This window comes from Falco rusticolus, chromosome 1, assembly GCF_015220075.1.
Source record: "Falco rusticolus isolate bFalRus1 chromosome 1, bFalRus1.pri, whole genome shotgun sequence".
Classification (NCBI taxonomy): Eukaryota; Metazoa; Chordata; class Aves; order Falconiformes; family Falconidae; genus Falco; species Falco rusticolus.
In genome coordinates, this window is record NC_051187.1 from 91656467 (window position 1) to 91683444 (window position 26978).

General features: G+C 37.0%; 1 protein-coding gene across 2 annotated transcripts; it reads right to left on the reverse strand.

Annotated features, from left to right (window-relative positions):
* On the reverse strand, positions 1–26586 carry HPGD (15-hydroxyprostaglandin dehydrogenase). Of its 2 annotated transcripts, XM_037389892.1 has the most exons (7): positions 26422–26586; positions 26168–26291; positions 21960–22066; positions 12303–12399; positions 4134–4210; positions 2025–2188; positions 1–925 (listed from the first exon to the last, which is right to left on the reverse strand). In XM_037389892.1, exons 1-7 carry the CDS (start codon positions 26512–26514, stop codon positions 787–789), a joined length of 801 nt encoding a protein of 266 aa, XP_037245789.1. In that variant the 5' UTR covers positions 26515–26586; the 3' UTR covers positions 1–786. The 2 variants fall into 2 exon arrangements, with proteins under 2 accessions (XP_037245789.1, XP_037245798.1); XM_037389901.1 differs by lacking the exons at positions 1–925; positions 4134–4210 and having other exon boundaries at positions 2072–2188.
* Positions 26587–26978: the final 392 nt, after the last annotated feature.

The following is a 26978-nucleotide window of genomic DNA, read 5'->3' on the forward strand; positions in this document are numbered from 1 at the left end:
TCAGATTATTCAGGATTTAATTGAGGTTTCAATCAGCCAAGGCAAGAAATTAGATTTAAATGATTAGAAAATGAGATTCGATAAGTAAATAGACATTTCAACCAATGCCAAAGTATTCATCCTTGTATATACAGAGAGCAAAAATTCATATATATATATATCCATAAAAGAAAACAAAAATATTTCTGAACTAATTTATAAATAGCTAAAATCCAAGCAGATAAAAAAAAACTGTACTTGTGTGATATGCAACATATCCAATTGCATATACAAGTGAGGAAAGAGAATTTTGCCTCTTGTTCTATGTTATGTTTCCTAAGAAAAAGTAAATTCTTAACTCCTTATAGGGGTATTTGTGTTCTAGATTCCTGAACTGAATTTTTGTACTGAAGAATTCAAGATGTAGGTAAGTAGACGCTTACGACAGTGAAAAGAATTATATGAAGTCCACCAAAATAGGCTTGGAGTATGTAGATCAGAAGTACCAGAAGGAAAAAAAAAACCCTGGCCCCTATTACTACATAATCAAAAATCTTCAGAGCAGTGTATTTATTCTACTGAATAATTATCTGAATAAATACTATTATTAGTACTAATAGAATCAAACCAGGATGGTAACATTTTACCACACCAGATTTTCTTGTCCATCTCTTTGTTATTAGGATGCAAATGTTTGAACACTGCCACTGCTCTAGATACAATATGAACCCTTTTTTCCAAAAATAATTCTTTAATTTTTTTTATACATTTAAGAAAAGCAAAAAATAATTAGCATAAACCAGTTATTTATCTCTTTGATGATGTAAAAGGTGTTTGGCTGTATTGTTGAAAATGAATCCCTTGGGATGCTGTAATCTTCATAACTTCTCCGTTTAGAGTATCATCTTCAATTATAGTTATCAGTCCCTCAGCAATTATCGATGGGCTGAAAAAAAAAAAGTTTTTATTTCAGAATCATGGTGTAATAGAACATGTGGAAAACAGAAGTAAAGAAACTCAATGTAAATCTATGTACCTGAAAATGAAACAAACTGATATTTGAACAAATTAATTTTCAAGAAAAGCAGAGGTGGTATGAGTGCTTCAGGAGAGAAATCCAGTCTCGTCAATCAGGGCATACAACATAAAGCAGCAACTTTGCAAATCGTTTGTTTGCTGTAGTTGCTGCTAAATCCCAGTGGACATCCAGCTGCCACTGGGCTTCCTTTTTTTTTTTTTTTTTTTTTTCTTCTCTCTCATGGCAATGGACAGAAGGAATCCTTACACAATCCTCTGCAGCACTTTGCTGTTGATTTATCCTGTTTCTGTAGCAGGACTGACATACCAATTAGCTTAAGGAGAATTTTGTCACATGCAGTTTACTGTGGTCAATAGGTACAATATATTTTACATATGAAAAAGTGAAACAACACAGTCATACAATTTCCTTTGTGGAGAAGTACCCAATCAGCTAATTGTTAGAGGCCAAGAAAGTGTTAAGAAAATATCACTTTATGCTTATCTTGTTCTCACACTCTTTCCTAGCTGTCTGCTTTTGGCCTTTGTTGGCCATACCGTGATGGGCTAGGTAAATGATCTGATCCATCATTGGTGCTACTGGTCTCTTGTGAGCTTAGACCAGTTTTGTTAGTTCTTGGTCTGATTTTTACCTTGGTTCGCTTGCAAATTTTGTGGAAGTTCAGTACAAATTATATACCCTGTATTTCACAATAACCCTGATCAAACAAATTTATGGAAGAATGCCAAGGGCTATTAAAAACTACACCCCATCACCTTTAACTTGGGAATTTGATTTTCACTTTGGGAAATAGGAATGCATAAAGGGAAATATTGCTATATAGGTGATAGTCTTAAAATAGCCTTAGATATCTGCCATTTGTTCCTTGTATGCAGGATGACATATTTGATAGGCTTTTATCTGAGGCAGCATTTCCCTTTTATTGTAACTCTTCTGAAAGTGCTGTTGTTCGTGCTTGTTCTTCACTAACAGATGGCGAAAACCCTCTGTATCTGACTTGACTTACTCCATCACGCCGTAGAACTGCATCATATGTTTGATCTCATCCTTATATGAATAATATTGACCCATATTCTCTTCTTTATCTATTGACTGAAGAATTGGTGTGTTCACAAATCCTGGACAAATTGTGTTGAGTCTCACACCGTAGTTTTCCATATTAGCAGCTAACTAGAAAAGAGAAAAAGTTAGGCATTTGTCATCAGCATTATAGAAGTGTATTGTGTAAGTAATTTTTCAAAGAATGAGATTTGCCACTGAGTACTCTTAAACCTTACCTAGCAAGCAAATTTTATTACTACTGATCGTTTTGTTTCAACAACTAGGTTTGAAGCACATTTTCTCTAGTAATTGTACTAGACTACTAGAAAAGAAACATTGCAGGGAGAACAATTCTACAAGAAATCAACGCTCTTCTTTCCATGCAGCTGTTTTTTCCCCAAATTTTTCTTATTAGTGCTATTGGCCTGTACATTAACAGTATTTGAGGGTGATGATGCAACTTTCATAAGCAAAACCAAATGAAAAAATATCTCCCAAATATATGCTTCCAATTTTATACGAACTTTCTTATTAAAAGAAAACTATGTGAAATCAAATGGAGATTTAACTTGAGGATTGTATTTAGCTCCCTCACGTCAACAGAAACACGATTTGATCTCTACCCCTAGAACTGTAATGCTACTCCATTCCAGCTGCTCTATTGTCCCTGCCAAGGTATGAGTCTGCCACTGAGCATCTTCACAGGAAAGCCCCTGTGAACTCCAGGAAACAGTCAGGAGTTTTTTCAGGAAGCAGTTCAGGAGCATGATGAAAACGGGCAGCACAAATTGTGCTGGGAATGGTAGGACTCTTCACTTGTGGTGCTACTGATGCATGTGTGCAGCAAAGGAGTCTGATGAGCATCCAGGCGTATGTTGAAGGCTGGATGAACTTAGCGATAGCACAGAACTTAGAAACTACAGGGGATACATCCAAGAATAACCATAACTGTTCAACAATGAGTTCTATTTATTTTAACATTTAGCAGGAATCCTTTCTGGTATTATTTAAATCACGTGTCATCTTCATGATATGGTAGCCTGCTCTTTTGGTCTGGAGGAGAAAAGAAATGGCAGTCCTAGATGTTTTGTATCATACCGGCCCAATGTTAGGCTGTACTGCCTTTTCTGGTACACAGAGTGATTCGTTGTGTTTATTATTCTTTTTCTCCTTGGTATTCTCATGTTCCATAGAGACAGCATTTCTTCCCATTTTCTAACAGACCCTTTATTTTTGAACTTACATGATGATGGTTATGTTATCATGAGAAAAAGAAAATGGAAAAGCAGGTGTCAGGTTTATGCTGTGGCTAATATTATATGCAACACTTATCTATACTAATCTGTTTAGGTTAATCTAAAAGAGAAGTTATTTGAGTGGGGGTTGGGGGCATAAAATATGGATAAACTATCCACATTATCATTTCTCGTGCTTTATTCTGGAAATTAGATTGGAAATCTTATATGAGTAGTCTATCTTTAAGCTTAGCCTATGAAAGTAATAATATTTGCTCCCTCCAAGTTATTTTATCATACTGCTTGTTCAATTTAACTAGAAAGTTACGTAGTCAGGGGCTAAGACTTATTATGTGGTCATATGACGTCTAACATGTCCCATCCTCAATGTGTCATTTTATATTTTCAGCATATTAAGACTTGGTGAGAACAAATAATGGTAAACATTTTTGTGCTCATCACTTTTTGTACACTTTAGTGCCTGTTTATGATAAAAGTCATCAACCTGAGTTATGAATAAGGAAGGCAAAATGTTAGATGACTGGGATAAAGTTATGAAAAATATTTTTAATGCTTGGATAAAACTTTTGGGCTCCTCTGACTGTCCTTAAATTACTTTGCAACATCATTCTTCCATGCTCCCAAAACCTTACAGCAGTCATAAACACACACATGCCTTACTTATTCCATCTTTGGATTCCCTTTAATTTCCACTGCTTCAGACACTTTGTTTTCTTTAAGAAAATTAGTTCCAGTTGTGTGATAAGAGAGAGGGAACATGAGAAACTTAGGATGTTCCCAAGTTGCTGCTGAAACTATTTTCAAAAACACATACTTACTGCTATTGATCGTGTGAATCCAATTACACCATGCTTTGTAGCACAGTACACAGGTTGGAATGCAGCAGGCATGAGTCCTTTAAAATAAAAAGGTAGCTGAATAAGGATGTTGGGTACTCCTATTTATGATTACTTTAAACACACATATAAGTCTGTAATGTAAAAAGTGATCGATTTATAGAGCTGTAACAGTATAGATTAGTAAAAATTTTCAAATTGTATTTTGTAATCTGAGATAGGCTGGGAAAAAAAATTGAGATGGATAAAAACATGAGGAGGCAAAAGAAGAGTAATAAAAAGTGTAACTTTGAAGAGGAAAGGTTGTATCTGTGTAGTATGACTTAAAATGAAGGACAGGATCTGGAAGAAAACACTCAAGGATGAGACTTTTGAGCCTTCTATGAATCTGTAAAGTAGTTAAAGTATATAAACTATGTAAAGTATTTTAGATAAACTCTGATTGCTGACACTCCAGCTGTTGGTATGTAAACCAGCCACCTGCAATCATTTACAGTGGTTTTAGGGAGGAAGTGTGGGCAAAAGTAAGGGAAATAGTAAAATCCATTTTGACTACTGTAACTGATTTATTATCTTTGTAATATATCAAAACATAATGTCTACTTAAATCCCTTGCTTATGTTGCTTCTGTGGAATAGTGACAAAACAGCCTCAGATAAAACTTTTCCCATAGCCCTAATGCAAAAGGTAGGAACGAGCGTGCTGCGCAGCTGAGTGAAGCACAGTGAGCCAATACATCTGCCCGCGCAATGTTCTTCCTGCCTGTTTGTTTGACAACGTATGTAACAAATGTATGCATACTCTTCTGTATAGTGCATTTTGCTCAAAGAAGCAAAGTAATTCAGACTTGATCCACCATCTGAGGCATTGTAAAATTTATTTTAGAATATTACTCTGATAATATTTCATAGGTGATAGGTTTTTTAAAGAGATTTAAGTGAATTAAGGCAGCCATTTTGCAATAAGTAAATGGAAAAAGCACTAAAAAGTGAATGTAAGATCTCAGTGCAGAGAGAGTGTAGAGATAAGTGAGTAAACACTGGGAGTGGAACGATAAGAAGATCTCAGGTAATGAGCAGAAAGAAATGAAAGCAGAGATGTGGATAGGAAAGCTTTTTGAAGTGTTTTCTAGACTGAATTAGATTGGCTGAAAAGGATTGAATGATATGGTACCTCCTACAGTGGGTTCTGGAATGAAAAGCCAGGATGAAGATTTTTAGAAGGGAACAGGAAAAAGAACAATCCTGGGTAATATCATTGCCATCTTCTGTAAGGAAATTGAGAAGCAAAATAAAAAATGACTGCTGAACCTTTATGGTGGGAGAAGGAGAGCATAAAATCATCATTTATAGTACAGAAAGAATAGAACAGGTTTTGGAGGAAAATTAAGAACTCAGTTCTAATAAGGCTGAGTTTGATGTCAACAAGCTGGCCAAGGAGACATGAGAGACCATGAGTGTATATACATTTCTGCCCATTATGCCAACAATTTCCACTACACAATGACAGCTGAACTGGACCACAATAGGTGCTGTAGTCCACCTGAAAGGTAGGGTTTTGTGAATAGCAAACCACAGCTTGTCCTGAAGTTAGAGGATAAAATTTGCCAATGTTCCTGAATGTGGTATTGTAAAACTGGATACTGATTTTGGTGTGTTGATGTTTGATTCTAATGGAAGTCATCCCAATTAATATCTCAAGTATGTTTTTCATTCTTCATATTTCATCTCTTTAAGTGATATAATCAAGAAGGGGTGTGACTTATCTCAGTGGAGATAGCTTTAAGTAGGGATTTGCCAGAAAAAATTATGTATGCCAGAGACTTGCATGGGCTCTTTGCTCTGGAATGCATTTTGTCTGAAGGAAAACACTTTCTATGATGGTCCAAAGCTCTAATTACAATCCTGACAGCTTCAAGGTTTTATCTTGGTATACAAGCTACATTGGTGATCCAGTGGAAGCAACACTGTTATTAGCACTATCCAGTGGTGGGAAATTAGGAACTTAACCTAGTGGTGGTTCTCTTAAATTTGTATTTATCTTAGCTTGGATTAATGTGTTATGCTTCTGATTGTGAAGCTCACTATGAAAAATGGCTTTTATGTTGTCTCCTGCGGGTTGTGGTCACAATGAAGGGTTAATATTCCTGTTTGGTGACTTTTGATGATCATCACCATTCTTCAAATAATTGGCAACATTGGAATATTAGCATGTTAGAAGTGATCCTTTTTTTTAAAAAAAAAAACAACTCCTGAGTAGTTTTACATGTTTTAAAGAGAAAAAAACGTTCCAATGAGGCTGCAGCTAACAGACATACAAAAGATGAAATCTACTAGGAAATACAGAGGAGTAATTTAAAGGTCTTTTTTCTTTTCTTTTCTTTTTTTTTTTTTAAACACAGTAAGACAAATGACTTGTTACTTGAGAGGGAAGAGAAACAAAGTCAAGAAATAAACGAAGGAAGGGCACAGCTCACAATGATAAAGTGGAATAAGATTCAAAGACTTAAATGTCAAAAGACAGGAGGAATAACTAGGCAGGAAGGGGGGAACAATTTTATTTTTTTTTAATCGAAGTATTAAACCCAGTTATTTTCTAACTGAAATTATTATTTTTGCTAAAGTGGAGAACCAGTAAGAAAGCAATTGCCTCACTTTCAGCCAAAGCAGTGACAATGAAAACAACTCCTAGCATCACTCACCAAAACTATGACAGTCCTGTCTCATTTTTGTTCCTGAGTTCAGTACTTGGAACTATGGTGTCGGATTTCCAGCTCTGAGCCACTTCCCTGCCCTGGTAAGAGCTGAACCTCGATCTGCTAACAGTGTGCCCTAGGGACACTGCTAGCAAGTGTCTTGGGATGAAACAATGTGTGACATTGAGCTTGCTCTGCTTGAGCATTTATTCAACCAGTGAGCAAAGATGAATTCATAGCATATTAGGGCATTCATTTGTTAGAAAAATCTGGATTCTGTTTGCTGCTACCATGAATATTTAATTGTCTTATGCAAAATGGAATGGAAGTGACAGACTGGAGAACATTGTGCACAAAATAACAGGGGGAGGAAGGGGAGGATGTTCTAATGGATGGTGATGGGGCAGTGTATTGCCGGAAAGTGGTACCTGTGGTTTTATGTTTCTCTTAGCAAAGGGAGGCAACTATGCCTAGATGTTCCTCTCTCTGAATGTTGCTGCATCACTGAATTGTTACAAGGGAGAAGATGGGGAACTTCCTTCTCCCCTCAAACAATGTTCACTGAGAATTAGGTTTTGAATGCAAATGTTTTCATGATGACTGAAGGTGCTCTTTGGTTTACCAAAACCAATTTAAGCAGACAAGTAGTAATCCTGTGTGCCAGTGTTAATTATTCTTTTTTTATTTTTCTCAGTTCCTGGCAGGCTGAAAGAGACAGGTCTTGCCCTTGGTTATGCTCAAGTCCCATTGTTGTTACAGTGTCAAGACCACTCTACCATTTGAAACATAGTGTCAGGCTTCTCACTACAATGGGTTATTTGTCATGGTCAATAGCTTCAGTATCCACATCTTGAGAAATTAGTATTGGAGGTAGAGGGTAGTTTAAATAAGCTTGAATTGTATCAGTAAGCATTGCTGAAACCAGTATTTCCCTTCAGTCCCCTGAAGAGCTTTGATGAATATAGAATTAAGTAATTTTTCCCCAGGTGTGCTTTACCACTGAACATGTTGCCCTCAGAGATTTGAACGAGTCTCTTTCTCTGAACAAGATTTACTAGCTTTTAGATGACCTTTCTGCCCACTGTTTGTTCCATGGGTGCACTGTTAGGCGGCTAGAGGCAAATATAATTTCTGTTTGATGATATCTTTAAGTTTCATTAATTGTTACAAGCGTGTACTTCATGTTTGGATGAGCGTGGCACAGAATAAAGAACCACAGTCTGGTTTCTACCAGAGCTGTTGATCTCACAGAAGCTTTGGGTTCATCAGAAAGCACTACTGCTATGCTGTGATTATGCAGTGATCAAGCTCTATTCCCAGTTATGCTGTAGACAAATATATTCACTGTTAAAACATTTAAATATTCCATTAAAATATTCACATTTTTTCTAATGTGATAATCACGGTATTGTGTGGCATTCTAAAATTCTAAAATTTTCCTTGTTTATGGAACAGATACGTGGAAACATTGAAAGGTAAGTTTTGGCAAGCGGATGGAACGTATTTAAAAGCGAACCAAAAGTGTACTTCTCTATGCTGGAAAATATTGCCAAAGTAATTTGTTTTCCTTTCTGTATTAGGTTTGTTTTATAAAATATACTTAGCAATGCCTATTGCAAAACACAGAATGCTTATAAATAAATAACATTGCAAGATTTAGCTGTATTTACTGAAATGAAATGTCTTTCCAAACCACATTACAGAAATCTCCTTTGTCGCCCTTAGGCAAGTCTGGATAAAGCGTATGGAATGTGCTTACAACGTTCTTTTGAAGGCCAAAGCTTCTTTTGAAGAAGCTGATATGTAACTAGGGAAAGGAGCTAGGGGCATGGTGGTCCTACAGAGTGATGAGAGAATTTATTAAAGGGGTTATATAATACCCTGTTCTTAAGAACAGGGAGAATTACACAGTCACATTTGTTATGTCCGTTATACTGACGTGATCTGTGTCAAAACAAGGAAAACACAGAAATCCTAGAAAAAAATCTAAGCTGTGTCATTTCTAGGAAAGTTTTTAACAGTGAACCGAAGTCCCAAGGGAAGTTTCTAAATTTTCTAACCTCATCCTTATGGATTCTGCTCAGCATCCTCCTTTTTACAAAGGAGAGGGACCAGAAGCATTTTCATGACGCAGAACTGAAAGCACCAGTTGTACAGCCTGTCACACCTTTGTTCCACTCTATCAAAAAAAGAGTCTTGCCATTACTCAATGATGTTAACCATATGCTCAGCTTTGTTCTTGTAATATATATAGGATCAGGTCCTAAAGAAATCTGTTTGCTGTGAAGGGTTACTTTAAGTATTTCTTTTGGCTAAAGGTTTCTTTCTATATGAGGACAAACTGGCTGCTTGTAGAGCCTCAGTGCTTGAAGTTGAATGCAATCAAACTGTCAATATGGCTATTTGGAAAGGTATCCAGATACACTACACATTGAACAACCTCTCAAAAAAATCTAGCATGATCTTATGCTAAACATTTTACCATTTTTTAAGTTCTTTATGAATAACTAATTTTTTTATCTGCCAGAATCCAGACAGATACAAATTCAATTTTACAGAATACCTTCTTGAAAGTATGAAAGCTATCAAAACAAAAGTGCATACATACATGACTTCCCCCTTTATTTACTAAAAATGTACAGGTACCAGGCACCAAAAGGTAAGAGAGAATGCTAAATTTAATCATGTAAATGATGTCATGAGTTTCTGTATGCTTTTTCTGTGCTTGTAGCTGTTCTGTTAAAATTAAAATTAAAATTAACATGCATAGCTTCCTACAGAAGAAATTTTAGAACATTTTATTTTTTTATTTTAAAATGAACTTTATTACAATGCAGAAACCTGCAGTCATTGGCATTATGTTTTATGGGACGAAGTTGGCAGTAAACCACATTTCCCATTATCTCAGTTGTTCAGCAGCATTACATCCTTTTGATATGAATGCACAAATCCCATAAAATTAAGAATGTTTTACAGCTTTAAATGGGTTGGGATTTTGGTGCTTGCTGCATGTGCTTACATACTTCTCTCCCTTTCTTACTTAGTCCTGTCTTGTGGGGACACTAAAGAAAGGAAGATTCAATATGGGAAAGACAGGGTGGACGCTCTGGCTTTTATCCAGCTGATTGAACACTTTAAGCTTCTACTTCATACGAATCATTGAAGTAGTTCCATAGGTGTTTGGAAATACAAAACAGTAAGGCTTGATTCTGTCCCTAGTTCAAATCATTGGCAAAAGTCCCATGGTGAACTGGAAGCTAATTAACGTGTAAAGCAAATAGTATTAAATATTACATAAGCACTAAATATAACTCTTGCTACTCAGCAAGACACAAGAATATTTGCAATCTGGAGAGTGTATCTGATAAAATATTGTGGAGAACTTGGACGAGGGGATCAAAACCACTCAAAAGTTTAATGATCAACAGAAGCTATCTGAGAAAAGAAAACACTCAAATGGAATTTTAAGCAAGCCAATGGCAGTTTGTCTTTTATATATGGAATAAACTGCAGGACTTAGACCTTCAGACTGGAAAGGATAATTAGAGTCACAAAGCACAAATAGTAGTAAATAAATAAACAATAAAAATTAGTGTATGTCAGTTTTTATAATGTGTTGTTCCTTATGACCTTGGAAACTAGTACTAAATACAAGCCCTGTAAAAACAAACAAAGCAAAGAACACTTTTGTTTTGACCCGTGATCATTATGGCACAATATTAATGTTAAAAAGTAAGTAAATATATGCAAATTTTAATCAAATAATTAAAATGGCACTTACAAGCTCTTAACAAACCAAGAAGAGCCAAGCTGTTAGGTCTTAAAATCAAAATTTTGTGTTCCTTTGGGACTAGTTAGAAAAGGAATCAAACTACTTGCTACCTCTGCCCGCCTTTAAGGCACTGCATGGGCATCAGCACTTCTGTGAAAATGTTTAATCTTTTACTTGTGTTGATGAACTCTCGTACTGCAATAGCAGTTTCCTCTGGGTTAATTTGGTCCCCATACAATGTCTATTTGAGCCAACGGAGCTAAACTTACTGGTGGCAGTAGGCAATGTGTTAGGCAGTATTGCAAGTGCTGACTTAAAGGAACATGGAGACTTTTAATAAAGAACCCCTCACCCATATGAGATAGGTGCATGTATTAAGTCAGACCCTCAAGATCCACATGCGTTATGTTAACGGGGTGAGCTGGACTTCTCAGCACAAAAGCAAAGGTTTAGAAGAGAATTTAATAATACTCAGAACATGCATACCTATCCACGGTCAGGAGCTACGGCCGCTGCTGTCTTACTGGCTTTTCATTGTTAAAACACATAGGAGTACACTGGAGTAAAATTGCTATCATTTGGTATTCTGCATGGATACCAAAGAAAGCACTGACAATCCAAGTGTAAGCTAGCCTATGTATTCTTTTTCCCAGACAGTATGACAGTAGCAAGAGAGAACAAACTCTTCGAACAAGCATGAGGGAATGCAATTATTTCCCCACACAATTTTTGAGGAAGGGTGCCAGGTGACATCGTTCTCCATTTACCATTTCCTCTGCAGTTGTGCTTTTTTGCTGTGAGCCCAGCTACTGCAACATTTAGCGTACCTACAGGAAAGGGTACAGAATTTTGCCTCACAACTGAGCAGCAATAGCCCTGACTGACTTAGAAGCTGTATAATTCTATTTTTATGCCAAGAAATTGAAATACAGTTATAGCATAGATAAGTAGTGAGCAAAGAATGTGCTTGCTTAAGCTCAGTGAAATATGAGTGTTAATTTTATGGCTTCTCAAGTAGAGGTAGATCACATCTGAGGGGGCTTGGAACATAGAATTGGTGTGTGACAATCTTTTTTAATAAAATAGATATAGATGCAGTCTGATCTTAAATATTCCTACAGCTGTGCTACTATGGAGTTGAATGAAGGACCTGTTACTGTTTCGTCACTCTCTGTGAAAAAGATATCTGATTTTCCATATTCGACACCCAGTAAATACTTTATAATATAAAAAATAATTAAATTTACAGTAACCCAGAAGTCAGATTACGTCTATATATGTTACACTTTGCTTTTTACACACAGTGTGGTGTACATTATCTTTTAATTCAGCAGTGATATTGAAGTGTTGAATAAGCATGATGAATTCAGGCTAGTTAGGTTTTCCTCAATCTATGACAGTATTGAAACCTGAAATAAACTGTTTACATTATACTTAATATTATTAAATGAGACTTACATATTAAGAAAATTACTGAATTTTTCATAGAACTGGGTTTATAAAAGCAATTGAAAGTTGAGGTCCTTTGATATTACTTCTGTTGCTATGATGAAAAGCAGATCAAAATTGGAATAAACAGAGAAGAGCCATAAGAAAGAAGAAAAAGTATGATGGATCAGTAAGATTTATTTATTTCAGAAACAAACCAGTGAGTAGAAAGTGTTTATACAGAAAATATTCTGACCTGCTAAGGATGAGATATTAATGATTACTCCTCCATTGCCTCCATTTCCTTTTCTCATGTATTCTAGGCCGAGGTATGTTCCTCTAATCACAGATGTCTGATATGGGGGGGGGAAAGGGATAATTATATTCAAAATATCAATATTAAAATTTATCAATATTTGAGCTTCTAAAAACTGAAACTTGCTTTAATTGTGGTGCCTAGAACCTGCATTGCTTTACCAGTGATCTTATTTATACTTTGAAGATTATAAACACAGAATACATTCCACAGTAATGCAACTCTAACTTCAGAAGCACAATTACAGTGGACAGAAATAATAGCAGCTTAATTATTTTTCTTACTAAGAATCAATAGTCGTACTAAAAAGTTACAATGTGAAATAAAAGCTGTAAAGAAAATGAAATAAAGAATAACTAAATAATTTACAGATGAAACACATACTTTATCTAAGGATAAAATTGGTGGATAAACTGATCCACATCCCAGCATTTTTGTTTAGATGCACTGCTCGGCATTATAGAAGTCTACACTTAATCTGAAGATAACACACTTCTAACTCTGTTTGGCTCAAGGCATGATAAATTTACGCTTTTTAGGATTAAGTTATGTGATATATTTCTGGACCCAGGATATTAAAAATTTGTATTCTTTTCTGAGTGAAGTTACTGGAGTTTTACCATTCCTTTCAAATGAAAGTTAGCCCAAACAGACAAATACAGATAAGGTAAAAAAGCATTCTAAGAGATGTACAATGTTGTTAGGATAATATTAGCTGCAACATGATTTTTAAAAGTATTGTTTTAGGGTTTTTTTTTTTAAAGAAAACTTTGAGGAAGAAATTTACTGAGAACTGTGTAACCATGATTCCTTAAAATATATGTTTGAACCCTACTGCATTCAGAAATTCTGCTGGGATTCCTCTCACCAACCCTTAGACATTTAAACTGAGATGCCTAAAGATACACCAAGCCTGGGGTTCTCAGCCTCCTGAACGAATTGAGAGAGTCTCTCCCAGAGAGTAAGTCAGTCCCTTTCCCTGAGATTTTAACAAGTTATACTAGAAAGGCAGCAGATGATGCTGCTTGTGGAAGATACTAGCTTCAGTGAAATGTTGTAATGTTACTGCATTAGTGGTGAATGTCATAATTATTTACAGATCTATTTATTTATTTTTAGATCTCCCTGCAATCAGTTCACATTTGGTTTACAATTTTTACTTAAAATGAACAAATGCATTGAGTCACTTTTTATTCTTAAGGAAATATTATTTCCACTTTTAAACGAGAATTCCATTTATAATTTATTACTCGTTAGTGCTATTTATTTGTCCCAAATAAATGAAGATGTTCAAAAGATGAAGTGGCCCTAAAAGTATTTCCACATCTGTGCATAATTATTTTTTTTTATTTTTCACCAGGGAACTCTACAGAACTGTAAACCGTGGAGACAAAAATTTCCTAAAGGAATAAAAAAGCACAGTGAAAAATCTGTATATGCCTAAAACCTAATGGCTAGTGGCTAGTTGTATTGGAAAAAAAAAAGATATTTTAAAATCAGAATGTTAAATATTTGTGTACTATTATTTAAAAATCTCAAAGTAAAATTGGAAATAATTTTAAGATGGGTATTACATTTTATTTTTGTAGCTTATATTTTTAGACATACATGTTAAAACACATAAAGTAAATCTTCTAATTCAATTTCAGTTGTCCTTCATGTTTGTTGGTTTTAATAGGAGTCGGATTTGGAAGACTGGATGTCCTGCTTTATTAATGTCGCTTGTTCATTTTCCAAGTAACATCAAATTAAGCTGCCCATTGCCAGAGATAAAACAACTTGAGACCTCGTTGCCAAGTTTGCTTTGGAATTTTGATAATGAATCAGCTTTTTAAATTTTCTATAGTTGCAGCATTTTATATGATATTTTCACTATTAATATATTTTCAGTATAGCTATTTCCTGGAATAGTGTAAAAAATCACAAAATATGAATAATTCAAAATTCTCAAACAATATTTTTTTTTTTTACTTAAAAAAATCCCCAACAACTCCCATAAAAAGCTTTTTTTGTTTCTCTCCTGGAAAGTTTTGTTTCAGGCAACATGGTTTTTAATAATGTTTTGATTAATATCCAAAAGAAAGTTACTCATGAAATGTTTTAAAAGAAACTTTCCAAAGAACTGTCTTCAATGGCTTGACAAATGCCATGCTAAATCTGATTTCTCTTGCATGTCCTGGAAAGTAGCAGAGCCCTTATACATGCAGTCTAGTGCTGGTTAATGTTGATTGTCACATGTAAGTTTAAAGAATGTATTGAAAAACAAGATCATTAATGCCGGGCACTGTTGCTGTGAGGCAGACTTATTCTGAACATAAACTCATTGGCAGCCCAACTGAAATTAGACTTGGACTTAAGGCGGGTGGCGGTTTTTAACATGTACACATGATAGGCTGTACACAAGACATTTTAGAAAGGCAGGGGTTAATGATGTCTATGGAGAGCAGGTGCAGGTCCTATCACACCCTGGAGCAGTGGTTCAGCCTGCTGAACAGAAAAAGAGAATTCCGCTTAAGGTGATTAGAGGGAATAAATCAGCTAGAGAAGGAAGTAGCTTGGGGCTCCTTGAAGATTTTTCTATTCCTCCAGCCTTCTAATTCAAAGAGATAATAGAGCTAGATGAGTCCCTGGCCAAACCACAATTATAAGACAAGAAAAAAAGTGGGTAGCTTGACTCTTATATCAAAATCTCTGTACTGTTCTTTTTTCTCTCTAAATCCATTAACTTAGCATTTTTTCAGGTGTCTGGGGAAGCCTTCTTTCTCCTTTACGTAGGTATTGTGAGAGGTTGTCTTCAGAACAAATGCAGACTTTCATTTGGATATTGCCCTTACACCTGCTGTTACCCTTGAAAAAACCTTATCTTGTGGCTGATCTGCAGTGACGTGGCTGTTTCTGATGTTTGGGCTGATAACATGAAGAATTATTCTGGAGATAAACTCTGAACCAAATATACAGTGTGGGAAGAGCCCAGCTGTCTGCACACTCAGCAGATAGCAATTCAGATGAAAAGCGTGCTGTGAGAGATCTCCCACTGTCTTGCCAGAATTCCCCTCTCCAGGAGAGAGAGTCCTCTCCATAGTTATCCAGGGAAGAACAGCTGTGGCTGAATTCACTGTAGTACAGAAGTCATACAATGTGTGCTTAGAAGCCTTAGTGATGCCTTCTGGTCGAGCCTGTTGATCCACCTGAGATGATAAAGTGTGGCTGTCATATCTGGGTGCCAAACCCTCAGATGGGAAAGAGGTGTACCAAAGAACAATAGTCTTTAGACTATTGTTTTCCAAAGAACAATAGCGTATTAGTTTTCAGTTTTGTTAAGAAATCCATCTTTGCAAGTGCCTAAATTGCAGCCTCAGACATCTTTTCATACGAAATGTGACTTTGGATTCTTATTGATTGACATCAGAATACTGAGTCTGAATTCTAGAAGAAAGGTTGTCAGCTGTTACTTCACTATACCATGAAACAGACAATAGGAAGTAAGACAGGCAAAGAATGGTGTGTTCTGTGCAGCCCAGTTTCCTCATTTTGGGATATGATGACAAATGTCTGTAATTTGTCTTTCAATAAATGGAAAGAAACTAAAGGTGTCTTCAGATTGTGTAGTTCTCCATGTATACTTTTAAGAATAATAATTTAATCCCATACTCATAGCCAACAATAATTCATAGTTTGTTGCAAACAGAAATTCTGGGAAAGTTAAATTTAAGATTACGTAATTAAAAAAAGTTGTCTGACTTGTTTTAAGATGAAAATATGCTGGGATACTTAACTTTGTACAAGGAAGCGTGTTGCATTTTAGACTTGAATTTTTTACAATTCCTTTGTTTAGAACTGCATTTAGCTGCATGGATGTTGTCCATAAACATGTCAAGAACAAAGAGTAGGAAAGTAGTCAAATTTGCAATTAAATGCAGGTAAAGGGAAAATTGGGACAGCTGATTCTCAACTAGGTTTCTTTGCTCCTGGCTACTGTAAACTAGTGTCATTAAAATCAGAAAATAATCTAAATGGTTGTCCTACTCACTGTTGAAAAACCTGTGATCTTAGTGATACTGCTGTTTGTTTTCTTAACAAAATACATTGTTTTACTATAGCACATAATGAATATGGATCATCAAGGTGCACTGCAAGTCTGAACGTGCTCCCAGGAGAGGCAATTTTACTATTCAATTGTCCGTAGAAAATTTAGGATTCTTTCTAATGAAGTTATAACAGTGAGTGTAGGAATATCTCCTAGTATCAGCTTCCATAAATGATTTACATTAGAGGAGATCAGACATTCTGAAGCACCAAGTAATAAATACAATAATAAATCCAAAACTTAGTATCTGACAGCATGGTAAACTTTGCAAAATAATGGTGCAAATATTCAAATCGTTTGCCATTGCTGTTGGAAGTATCATACCAGTAATCAGTAACTTATTTAACAAATGGTTAAATGGCAATTTAGGTATAAACATCAAAATCAGAAACAAACCTTAAAAAAATCTGCGACTCTTATCATTTCTATGTATCCCACAGCTGGATAGTTTTAATTGTATTGTTCTAAAAGAAATTACGTATTTAAAGTCTGATTCTAGTAAGACTCCAATTCTTCAATAGAGAACTAATTAATTTTTTCTGGTGTTAGGAACCAATGTTACCAAGTGTTGTACAATGTTCTTGTATTCCAACTGTAAGTCAATTTTCATACTCTGTGTTTCATTTTACCTTGATCTACAAAATATAAGTGTGTTCTTTAGTGATGGTGCCCAGAATATTGTTAATCATCATCCTTTGCAAGTGACAATTGTTTTGAAAGTAATTTAGTACACAGTGCTTTTTTTCCTAGTGTTTCAAGGCAGGTTTTCCAACTGACATTGTTTCTTATACCTATTTAATATACCTTGCCACATCTTGTCTGATACTTCTGCTGTCTTGTTATGCATGCTAATATTTTATGCTGAGAAACTATAGCTGCATTCTTTCTGTGCTGAAGATGACTATAGTTATTAAGGTGATAAGGCAATATGAATTCCTTTGAGAGAACAAAATGGTAATCAGTTATCAGTCCTAATATTTTATGTAAGTTTCTGAGCTAATCCAGTTCAGTGCTAGGGATACCGAACAGAAAACAAATGAAAGAGCCATTGACTTGTGGTTTCATAAAGCAGGTTAGCACAAGGCTGGAATTTGACCCAAGATCATTTGACTTTCGTACTGTGATGTTGTAAATTGATGGCTATCTATAAGGAAACATTTCAAAGTACTTTATGAACTGCGTAAGACAAACTTGAAAAGTCTGAAACTAAGTGCTGTTAGTGATATCCATGGAAAAGTTTAGCATTTTGCTGTTAGACAGGAAGGTGGGACTGAGTTTGTCTTTAATGTAGGTTTTCTAGGAAGCAGACAGGTTATAGCAAGCATGCAAGTCCCTTGGCATTCCTATGTATAGGTTAGTTGCTACATGAAATGAAATTGCAGGCTCTTGAATTTCAATTTCTAGCTCAAACTGTGGAAAACAAGAAGCCTAGGGAGGGAGAACCAGAAAGGAGAAAGGAATGTGCAGTAGGATTTGATTATTTACTAGAAATCAGTAGCTTTTATACAACATGGGAACGAAACACTGTTTTAGTGTTTTACCATGTGGCTTTCTTTATAAACCCACCCCCCCACCCCCACCCCAATTCCTGAAGGACAGAGGAATAGTATTACATTTTGACTAGCTGGGCTTAAGTAGTTAGTTGAAAGACATTTGTTTTTCATTGTACTTCAATATTGGTTACTGTAAACTTACATTAAAACTGTAAGCTAAGAAGTTCATTGACTTACAGTGCAATTGAGGTAAGTCTGTGTCCTTCCTAGTGTAATATGAACAACAAAAATAGTTATACTTACAAGCTGCTTTATGCACTTAGGGGATTGACTCCCATGCCACTGATTTCAAGGTAAGTGGTACTTCTCACTTTTTGATGGCCACATCTCTCCCTTGGCACTTAGTCCTCTTTCTGACATCAAATTATGCTGAAGAATAAGCAACTAGGCCACTGAACAACAGAATTGCCGTGTTTCTGGTTGTCTTAGAATGCAAGCTTGGTGAACTAGTTACCTGTGCCATTTTATCTTCTACAGTTAGCACTTTGTTTTGTTTTGTTTCTGTGTTGGTAGCATTATGAAATGATGCTTGCCTCTGTCTGTACTGTGGGACCTCATGGTAATTCCCAGCTGCTGAATCCAGCACACTGTTCACACTATTTAGGGTTGGAAGTTCAGTCCTTGTCATTTTTCTGGGTACACTAGGAAAGGAGAGCAAGGTGTATGACCCAAAGAAGGTTGCAGCAAACATCCAGGGGATCCCTTTTATGCCTTGCATGATGGAATAGCTTTGTGATGATCATGAAGTCTTTGTCCCCCAAATAAATAAAATTAGTCACTTCTGAAGTTTGCCTAGTTACCCTTCTGGTTTCTGCTCAGACATTAATTGGCCTTTTGAGGAATAGTTCCTTACTGATGAGCAAATGAATTGATTTTGCAAGGTTTGCTAGTTGCTGGAACCTTTTCTTCACCATAAGCTGTATTGAACAGAGCCACCCGTATATATACGGTGTTGCATTCTCTTCTCTGTAGTACCAATTTAAGTATTTTGCAGGGACAAACCCTGAGTTAGGTAGACTTGCTTTTAGAAAAGGACTTTCTTTTTAAATTCACAGAAACTTGTTACCTTTGTCATTTGTGGAATTAAATTATGCAAACCCTTGAAAAATGTAAAAACTTTGAATTGTTGGGCCCTACCACGTTTTGCCTGGCAATGAAGGATGAGATTGTCATGCACCTGAACAAATTTTATCTGTGTATTTGAATTCTACTTCTCTCTGGGCAACGCCTAAATAATTGGATCCCATATGACTGGGGTTTTTCGGCATGCCCAAGTTGTGCCCTGCAATTTAAAGTTTTGCCAGAATAATGTGTTAATACATGCAAAATCAACACATAAACAGAAGATAATCGTGATTTTCCTGTCAGATTCTTTCACGAGTCTAATTTCATTTGGGGAATCCATTTAAATATATCTACAAAATAATTAAATTGTTGAGATAAGAAAACAATAGTCAAAAGTTATGTAATGTGTTTCTGTACTTTTGATTCAGGTAATATTTAAAATGTAAGCATATGTGATACCCATACTGCTGCATTTAACTGCTACCTATGTCAGTGTGCAGAAACCTCTGATACAAGCATAAGAGGAACCTGCAAATAATTTTTGGGATTGTCTTAGTATAAAACGTGCTAAGTGCATCTGTAAACAGAAAAGATACTGTAATTACAGCAGCCACTATAATTACAGTGGTTCCAGAAAGCCTACATCATCAACACAAGATAAAATTAGGGAAGCTTCTTAGAACACCAAACTGTTTAACTAACACATATGTGTAAGGCTCATAAAGATGTGGGCACTTTTCTTTCTTTAGGGGCTTGAGAAAAAAGTTAGACTATAAAATTTTTGGATTCCTTATGAAGTTCTTATGATGTTGAATGCAAGGAACGCTGTTCTTGTCATGCTAGAGGACTGTAGGTAGGACTCTTCATAAGAATGTGTGTGTCATATGTCCTTGTGCTATTCTGTGCATGGAGGTCTGTGTGTCATGGACTGTTGAAACTGCGCTGGTAATATCCATTTAAAATGGAATTCCTGTATGGTCGCCAAGATCTTTTTTTATGTACTATAATAACAAGAGTGTATATTTGTATGGATATGAGTAGTTGAAGCTGCCATTGATCAAGTCAACCCTATCAGCTTTGGAGTTTTCAGGTGTGGAATGAATGGCATCGCTGGAATATTTCACTAAAGAAGTTAATAGAAATATATATGAAGTAATGAAAAGGTGGATGTTTAGCACAAAATATAGCAAAACGGTGAAAATCACTGCAACAGGAATATCTTTTTAGTAGTTGATACTCTTTCCCCTCCATTTTTATCAAGCTATCTTTTCTCACTCTCGGGAAACTGTAATGGATAAAAGTAGAAATTGTGTTTTCTTCCCTCTTACTCCTTTGAAATTAAGTCTCACTTTTTGAACCTGCTTCTTCATTTCTCTTCTTCATGCTTTCTCAAGCAGTACTATCAGGGAACTTCCTTACACTCCTTTAAAAACATTCCTGGAGACCAACCGGTTCTGTGAACTGTTTTAGCCATAAAGAACACACCCCATATGTGTTTGTTCTGATTTATCTTGCTCTGAACTGCTCTACTTTTGTACTTTGTACTTTAAACTGGGGAGGGAATATTTGTTGTATCAATATATGTGATATCACTAAGATGAAGACTGGCATGTAGAGGATTTTTGTCCGTTTTTCTAAAGTAGACAATATGCACATAATGTATATCAGAATGTGTGGCCATAGAAGTTATTCCTGTTCTTAAGGACAATACAAGGGATACTTCAAATATCCAGTGTTGGGGCAAAAGAGACATTTTAAAATCATGTATTTCATATATATTTTGCTCCTTTCTGTACAAGAAGCAAAAAATATTTTATGGAACCCATCAATATAATGTATTACATGCAGCAGCTGTTATTCTTCCATGGTTAAAAAGTAAAAAGTACAAAATGTTATATCTTGGTTTATGGAAATTACCATAACTAGATAGAAATGCCCTATGGAAATAAGCTAGTTAGTTGAATCAGGGTTAGACAGGGGAAGAATATTTAAATTAAAAGATAAATTAGGATATTTGGCTCTTTAGAGGGTCCTTGATTTAATCCACATGGCTTTACTTCTACTCTGCTTGACCATTTTAGATGTTCTTATGCCAGTCACCAGCATGTATTGATGAAATTTTTCAACATTTAGCTATTAAGCCATTAGGACATTTATGGTGAACTTACCTGTACAATAATGTATACACTATATAAACTTCCCTTTTTTAATTTTTAGGGGCAGTAGCTTGATAGTTAAGCATATAGATTTCTAAGACTTGAATTCCAGTTTTTCTGCTACTTGAGATGGTTCAAACCCACGTACAGTCTGCTTCAGCCTAGTGACTGGTGATAAGACAAAAAGAACAGAATCACAGAACCACAGAATTATTTAGGTTGGAAAAGACCTTTAAGATCATTGAATCCAACCGTACACCTGACACTGCCAAGTCCAGCACTAAACCATGACCCTAAGTGCCACATCTGCAGGTCTTTTAAACACCTCACAGGGATATCCAGGGAAGTTCCCTGATAGTACTGCTTGAGAAAGCACTCAACCACTTCCCTGGGCAGCCTGTCCCAATCCTTGACGACACTTTTGGTGAAGAAATTTTTCCTAATATGTTACACCTGGGATTTCACTGAGTTTTATAGAAAAAGAATGTTGTCTGGTGTTAGCCTGAGTACCTGTACACAGTGCTGTACATCTTGGGTAGACAACTTAAAGGACCCATCACACACTTTTATTGGTTAGTACATGTGCAATTACATGGTTATTGTTTCAATAGCTGTGCTTGCCAATCAAATAATTAATGTTCTGTAATATGGCATGCTCCATACAAGCCAGGGGCTGCTAAGTGTATTCCAGCATCAAATACTGAAGTATGAACATGTGAAAGGAGATAATGCTTACCAAGTTAATTTGTATAGTGCTTTCCCAGTCCTTCTCATTGTTCACTCCAGCATTATTAACCACAATATCCAGCCTTCCAAAATGTTCAATTACTTTTTTGAAAGCACCTATAGTGAAATCCAAGGATGAAATTTCTTAGTATTTCTAGAAAGTAAGGTATAAAAATATAATGCATGCATACAAATTAATGCTTTGTTAGTCCACCAAAATTTCTTCACTGTTTTCTTAACCACTAATGAACAACATTCAATTAAATTATTTATCTAACTGCTCACCAATATTAAACATACTCAGGAAAACTGAAAGGTTTAAGATACCATAGTTGCCTTTTCATTCAGTTTTGTAAGACTTGGTAACAGGAGATAAAGAAAGTTCCTAACACCCATACATTTTGGCTTTATACAATCAGTTTGGCACACTGATTATATAAATTAAGCATTTATAGCTTGATTTGTAACAGTTTGATATAGTTAATGAACTCAAGATTTGGTGCCATCTATTTTAAATGAAAAACAAAAGCATCAGGTGTTCGTAAAAATTTTCTTGGTTGAGTCTGAATTTAACCTAAGAATGCAATTCTTAGTAATATAACTAATATGAATCTTTCAACTACAAATAGTTCATCATAATTCTTGTTTAAATATATCGATTTATGAATAAGTAGTTACACATCCTACTTGTCAGGTAACTTTAATAATGTGTTTCTCAAAATCAAATCTTCCTTCTGTTGGTGAAAACAGTGACCTGTCTTCCAAATAATTTCAAAATAAAGGACTGGGAAACTTCCACAGTGACATTGTATTCTCCCAGGTGACAGTGTTTGAACTAAGATAAAAAACATGTATGGAAAAACATGATGATGTATATCATAGTGATGAGCAAACTCATCTAGGCTGGCTCTGCTTTGACAGGATAATTGGATGAGATGACCTCCAGATGTTCATTCCAGACTAAGATTTTTCCATGACTGCAGACATTGTCTGACATATATAGATAACTTGTTTGTTTTTCCCTCTAAATGTTGTTCCTCATCACTAAATATTTATTATTATGTAAACCAAGACACTACCACTCCAATACTGATACAAAAAGATAGCATTTGGTGACTGATTAAAAACCTAGACTGTTTCAGGTATGCTGAAATTATGCTTGGCAGGCCTTAATGAAACCACTTAGTTAAAAGGTGATCCCAAGACCATCTTAATTCTCTGATCTTTAGTCTTTGGCTATTAGGGTCAATCAGTAGCACAGTAGCTGCTTTGAGACACTTGTCTTTTTTGCAGCAGTTGCAGGGTTTACAAAGTTTTTCTCTTGCACCAGATGGTCAGTACTGTTGCAGCCTTTTCTTTGCCTGAATGCTGGAGGTCCATCACAGTCATCATCTTGTCATCAAAACAAGAGCTGGGCAGCTGTTTATTTGTCCATCTGCCTTTAATGTACAGATTTTTCTAACATTCTTATTCTGTACTAGACCATTTTAATATTACTAAAGCCTCTATTTTTGTCTGGCTGCCTTTTTGGCTTTTGTTATGTTTGTTACTAATGCATTCTCTGGTGTCTCATCTTAACTCCTCAATCAATTCCCATCTTTCCAGTCCTGTATCAGCAAGGGCAATTGGAAACCTCTGGCTTTATTAGGAGCAGAACTGGTTATCTAACTTAGTTTCAATGAATAAAATAAATACAAATTGGGTCCTCAATTAGTTCCCAAATTCTGGAAATTTTCAGCTTTCTCTAAATAGCATCTTTCATCAACCTCATTCTTAACAGAATCTTTTGCCTTCAAAAAATACCATGGATAATGGTACTTTTGCCAATTGATACTTATTAAAATCACACAGTCTTGACTAATTGTAGTTTTCTAGTTTGCATATTGAGAAAAAAGCCAAATCTTTTTCAGCTGTTTGCATATCTATGTTAAAATAAGGAATGATTACCAAACTTGGAATATTTCTGGTAAAAGTTTACTTGTCTACAGTAGTCCCATCTATTACATATCCCCAAAAAGAAGGATTTCATTATAAGTTCTCAATAAAGTTACCAGCCACCCATTACTGTATCATCATTCATCACCCATCACTTGTTGTTCTCTTTTCAAAGGTAGAATAATTCTGTTTGCATTGCACACTAGTTAGTGCTTCTAGAATTATAAAAAATAAAAGCAGATGATCATGCAAAATATTAGATGAAGAAAAATTAAAAATTAAGAAGAGGATCGATTTTAAAGGAGAAGGAAGAAAAAAGTGGAAAGTAAGTACAAACAGCAGTTTTATATAAGCTTCTTAAATATTCACAGAAAGCAAAAGTAAATAAATATATAGTGATTTTTCAAAAGTGGGACAAGATAGAAGAGTTCTGTAGGGGACTATATGAAAGAGCCACCAGAGAAAAAAGCACAGGCAAGACTTGAGAGTAGAGGAAGCAGCTGACTTCCTACCCATAAGCCTCATGTAACTACAGATACTAGTCTTAGTACTATGACTTGTTTCATACCAAAAGGGCTAAAGTTAAAATAAAAGGTACTTTATTCACACACACACATGACCTTTAACATAAAAAGCAAGTACAGAACTTGATGCATCCACCAAGAACTTTAATCACTAGGAGTGAAATTAATCTAAGTTTTTTAAGTGGTAGCTTGCAATTACAAGTGAAAAAATAGGAAAATAAAGCAGGAAAAAAACCCCACAAAACCAACCAACAAACAAACCCACTAAAAAATACCCTAGAAGCCCCAAAGAATTGTAAGACATAATTGCAAATTTACACTAAAAAACCTGCAGCAGGAATAATGCAGTATCAGATATGTGTATGAAGCAGCAGCTGGCTGTTCCTGCTCTCGCTCCTTGCGAGAGCCCATTCCGATCCTACTCTGTTTGCTTTTTTCCTACTAACTTGGTTCCAAAACCCCCCTCGCTGACCCGTCCCGCTCACTGTGGTTCCCAGCGCACACCCTGTTGGTCCTGCACTAGCCTGGCACTAAAGAGAGGAGGAATCAAGGGAGAGAAACACACTGGGGTAACACCCATGCTGCAGCCCATGCTATTCCTACCCCTAGGATGCTTTTTCTTCCTCCTAGGTTACTCCTCCCACCTGAAGGAAAAGTCAAGAATCAAAATCGTAATCAAATAATAATAATAAAAAATAATCAGCCTGACTGATATAAACTTTGTTTGCTGATGACAGCATATCTCAAATTTGAAGTCCAGCATCTATTTTACAAACAGACGGTATAAAGCTTTGTAATTAGATCATGCTAGCTTGGAGCAGTGAGCAATATTGCTGAATTCTGGACTAGCTGCAATATTTTGTGAAAGAGGAATGGACATGCTCAATCCCCGCTGTTGAGAAAGCAGCCAGTGAAGCATAGTGAATAAAAGCAGAACTAAAAACGTTCACATCTAGCTTGACACGAGTGAATCTGGGAAAAAGGCACTGACAAAACTGATGTCAAAATCTGAATCTGAGTCAGTACATATGAATGTATCATTTAATAATGAAACTTTGATGAAGTGATGTGCCTGTTATGAAATACTGTGGAGGGTACATCAACGTTATACAATACTCTTAAGAACTTACTAGGGAGCACAATTTGTTCGCTAAGTGAAGACACAAATGCAAATCACACAAGGGAAGCTCCTTGCCACTCCCTGTATCTGCAAAATGTATGTGAAATGTTATCATCCCATGTTTAACACCATGATAAAGCCATGTACCAGCTTTTGCCAGTTGTGCGTTCAGCTACAGCAGCACACGTTCACAGTAAGTGTGCTGTACGGAAAGAGCACTGCAACCCAGAGCAGAATTTATTACCCCTGTGATGAGGGAATGCAGCTTGGAGTCTGTACTGAAGCCTCATAAAAAGCTAGTCTCTGCTTTAAAGTTTATATATATATTACTCATAAAATAACAATTATCTTCTGCAGAGGCTTTCATGCAAAAATGTCACACACAGCACTCAATGGAAATGATTTCTTTGGCTTTTCTTTACGATGTGCCAAGTAACACGGTGAAACACACGCATGCTGATGGTAATATTTCACATCTGCAGGTTCTGAAACAAATCCTTTTTGAGTCACTGTCAGGAGCGATTGGGATTAGGCTGTCCTCCAGAAACCTGAATGGCACACTTACTGGTGCAGCAGCCCGGGCTCCTTCAGGTTGCTGCATGTTTCGCCGGAGCGCAGCGCTGACAGTTTCCTCCTTACCTCTCAGCTGCTCCTGGTCCGTAACGTCGCACGGGATGAACACCGTCCTCTGCGCTTCGAACTGCTCGTCCAGGGCCGCCTTGCTCTCCTGCCCGGCCTCGGCGTTGCGGTCCAGCAGGGCTACCTGAGCGGGAGCGAGGGAGGCTGGGCGGGGGGGACCCGCCGAGCCGAGCCGAGCCGAGCCGAGCCCCGGGGCTGCCGGCCGGAGGGCAGCGGGCGGAGGCGGAGGGGAGGGGGCGCTCGCCGGGCCTTACCTTCGCGCCCTTACCCAGCAGCGCCTGGACGAACGCCCGGCCGATGCCCTGCGCCCCGCCGGTGACCAGAGCCACCTTGCCATTGACATGCATGGCTGCCGCGCTGCTGCCGCCGGCCCCGCGCCCGCCGAGCCGGAGCAACCTAGTGCGGTGTCACCTGCCCGATTTCCTCCCTCCCTCCCTCCTTCCCTCCCTCGCTCGCTCCCTCCCTCCCTCCTGCCCTCCCTCCTCCCCTCCTCCTCCTCCTCCTGCCGCTGCTGCGGCTCATTCCCCCCCGCCCCGCTCCCCTCTCGTGTGACCGACAGCCGCCCGGCGCTGCCTGGGCGGGGGGAGCAGGGGCGGAGTAGGTCACTAAATCCCTCTCCCGGGTGCCTGGAGGAACCCCAGAGATCAAGGGCGGGAGAGGAGACCGGCTCCATCCCCTCAGCCCTCCGGGCTCTCCAGCGAGGAGCGGCCCCGGGCGGGGGGTGGGGGTCCCGGGGCAGCGCTCGCCCCCTCGCAGCGGGGAAGAGCCTTGCGCCCCCATAAATCGCGTGAGAAATGGCTACACGCTTTGA

Excerpts from the sequence above, each read along its gene's own strand:
- HPGD (XM_037389892.1), bottom strand. The coding sequence starts at position 26,514 with ATGCATGTCAATGGCAAGGTGGCTCTGGTCACCGGCGGGGCGCAGGGC. Across the intron at positions 26,292-26,421 it reads TGCTGGGTAAGGGCGCGAAG|GTAGCCCTGCTGGACCGCAA; the intron begins GTAAGGCCCGGC and ends GCTCCCGCTCAG. Across the intron at positions 22,067-26,167 it reads GGACCAGGAGCAGCTGAGAG|GTGCTTTCAAAAAAGTAATT; the intron begins GTAAGGAGGAAA and ends ATTTCACTATAG.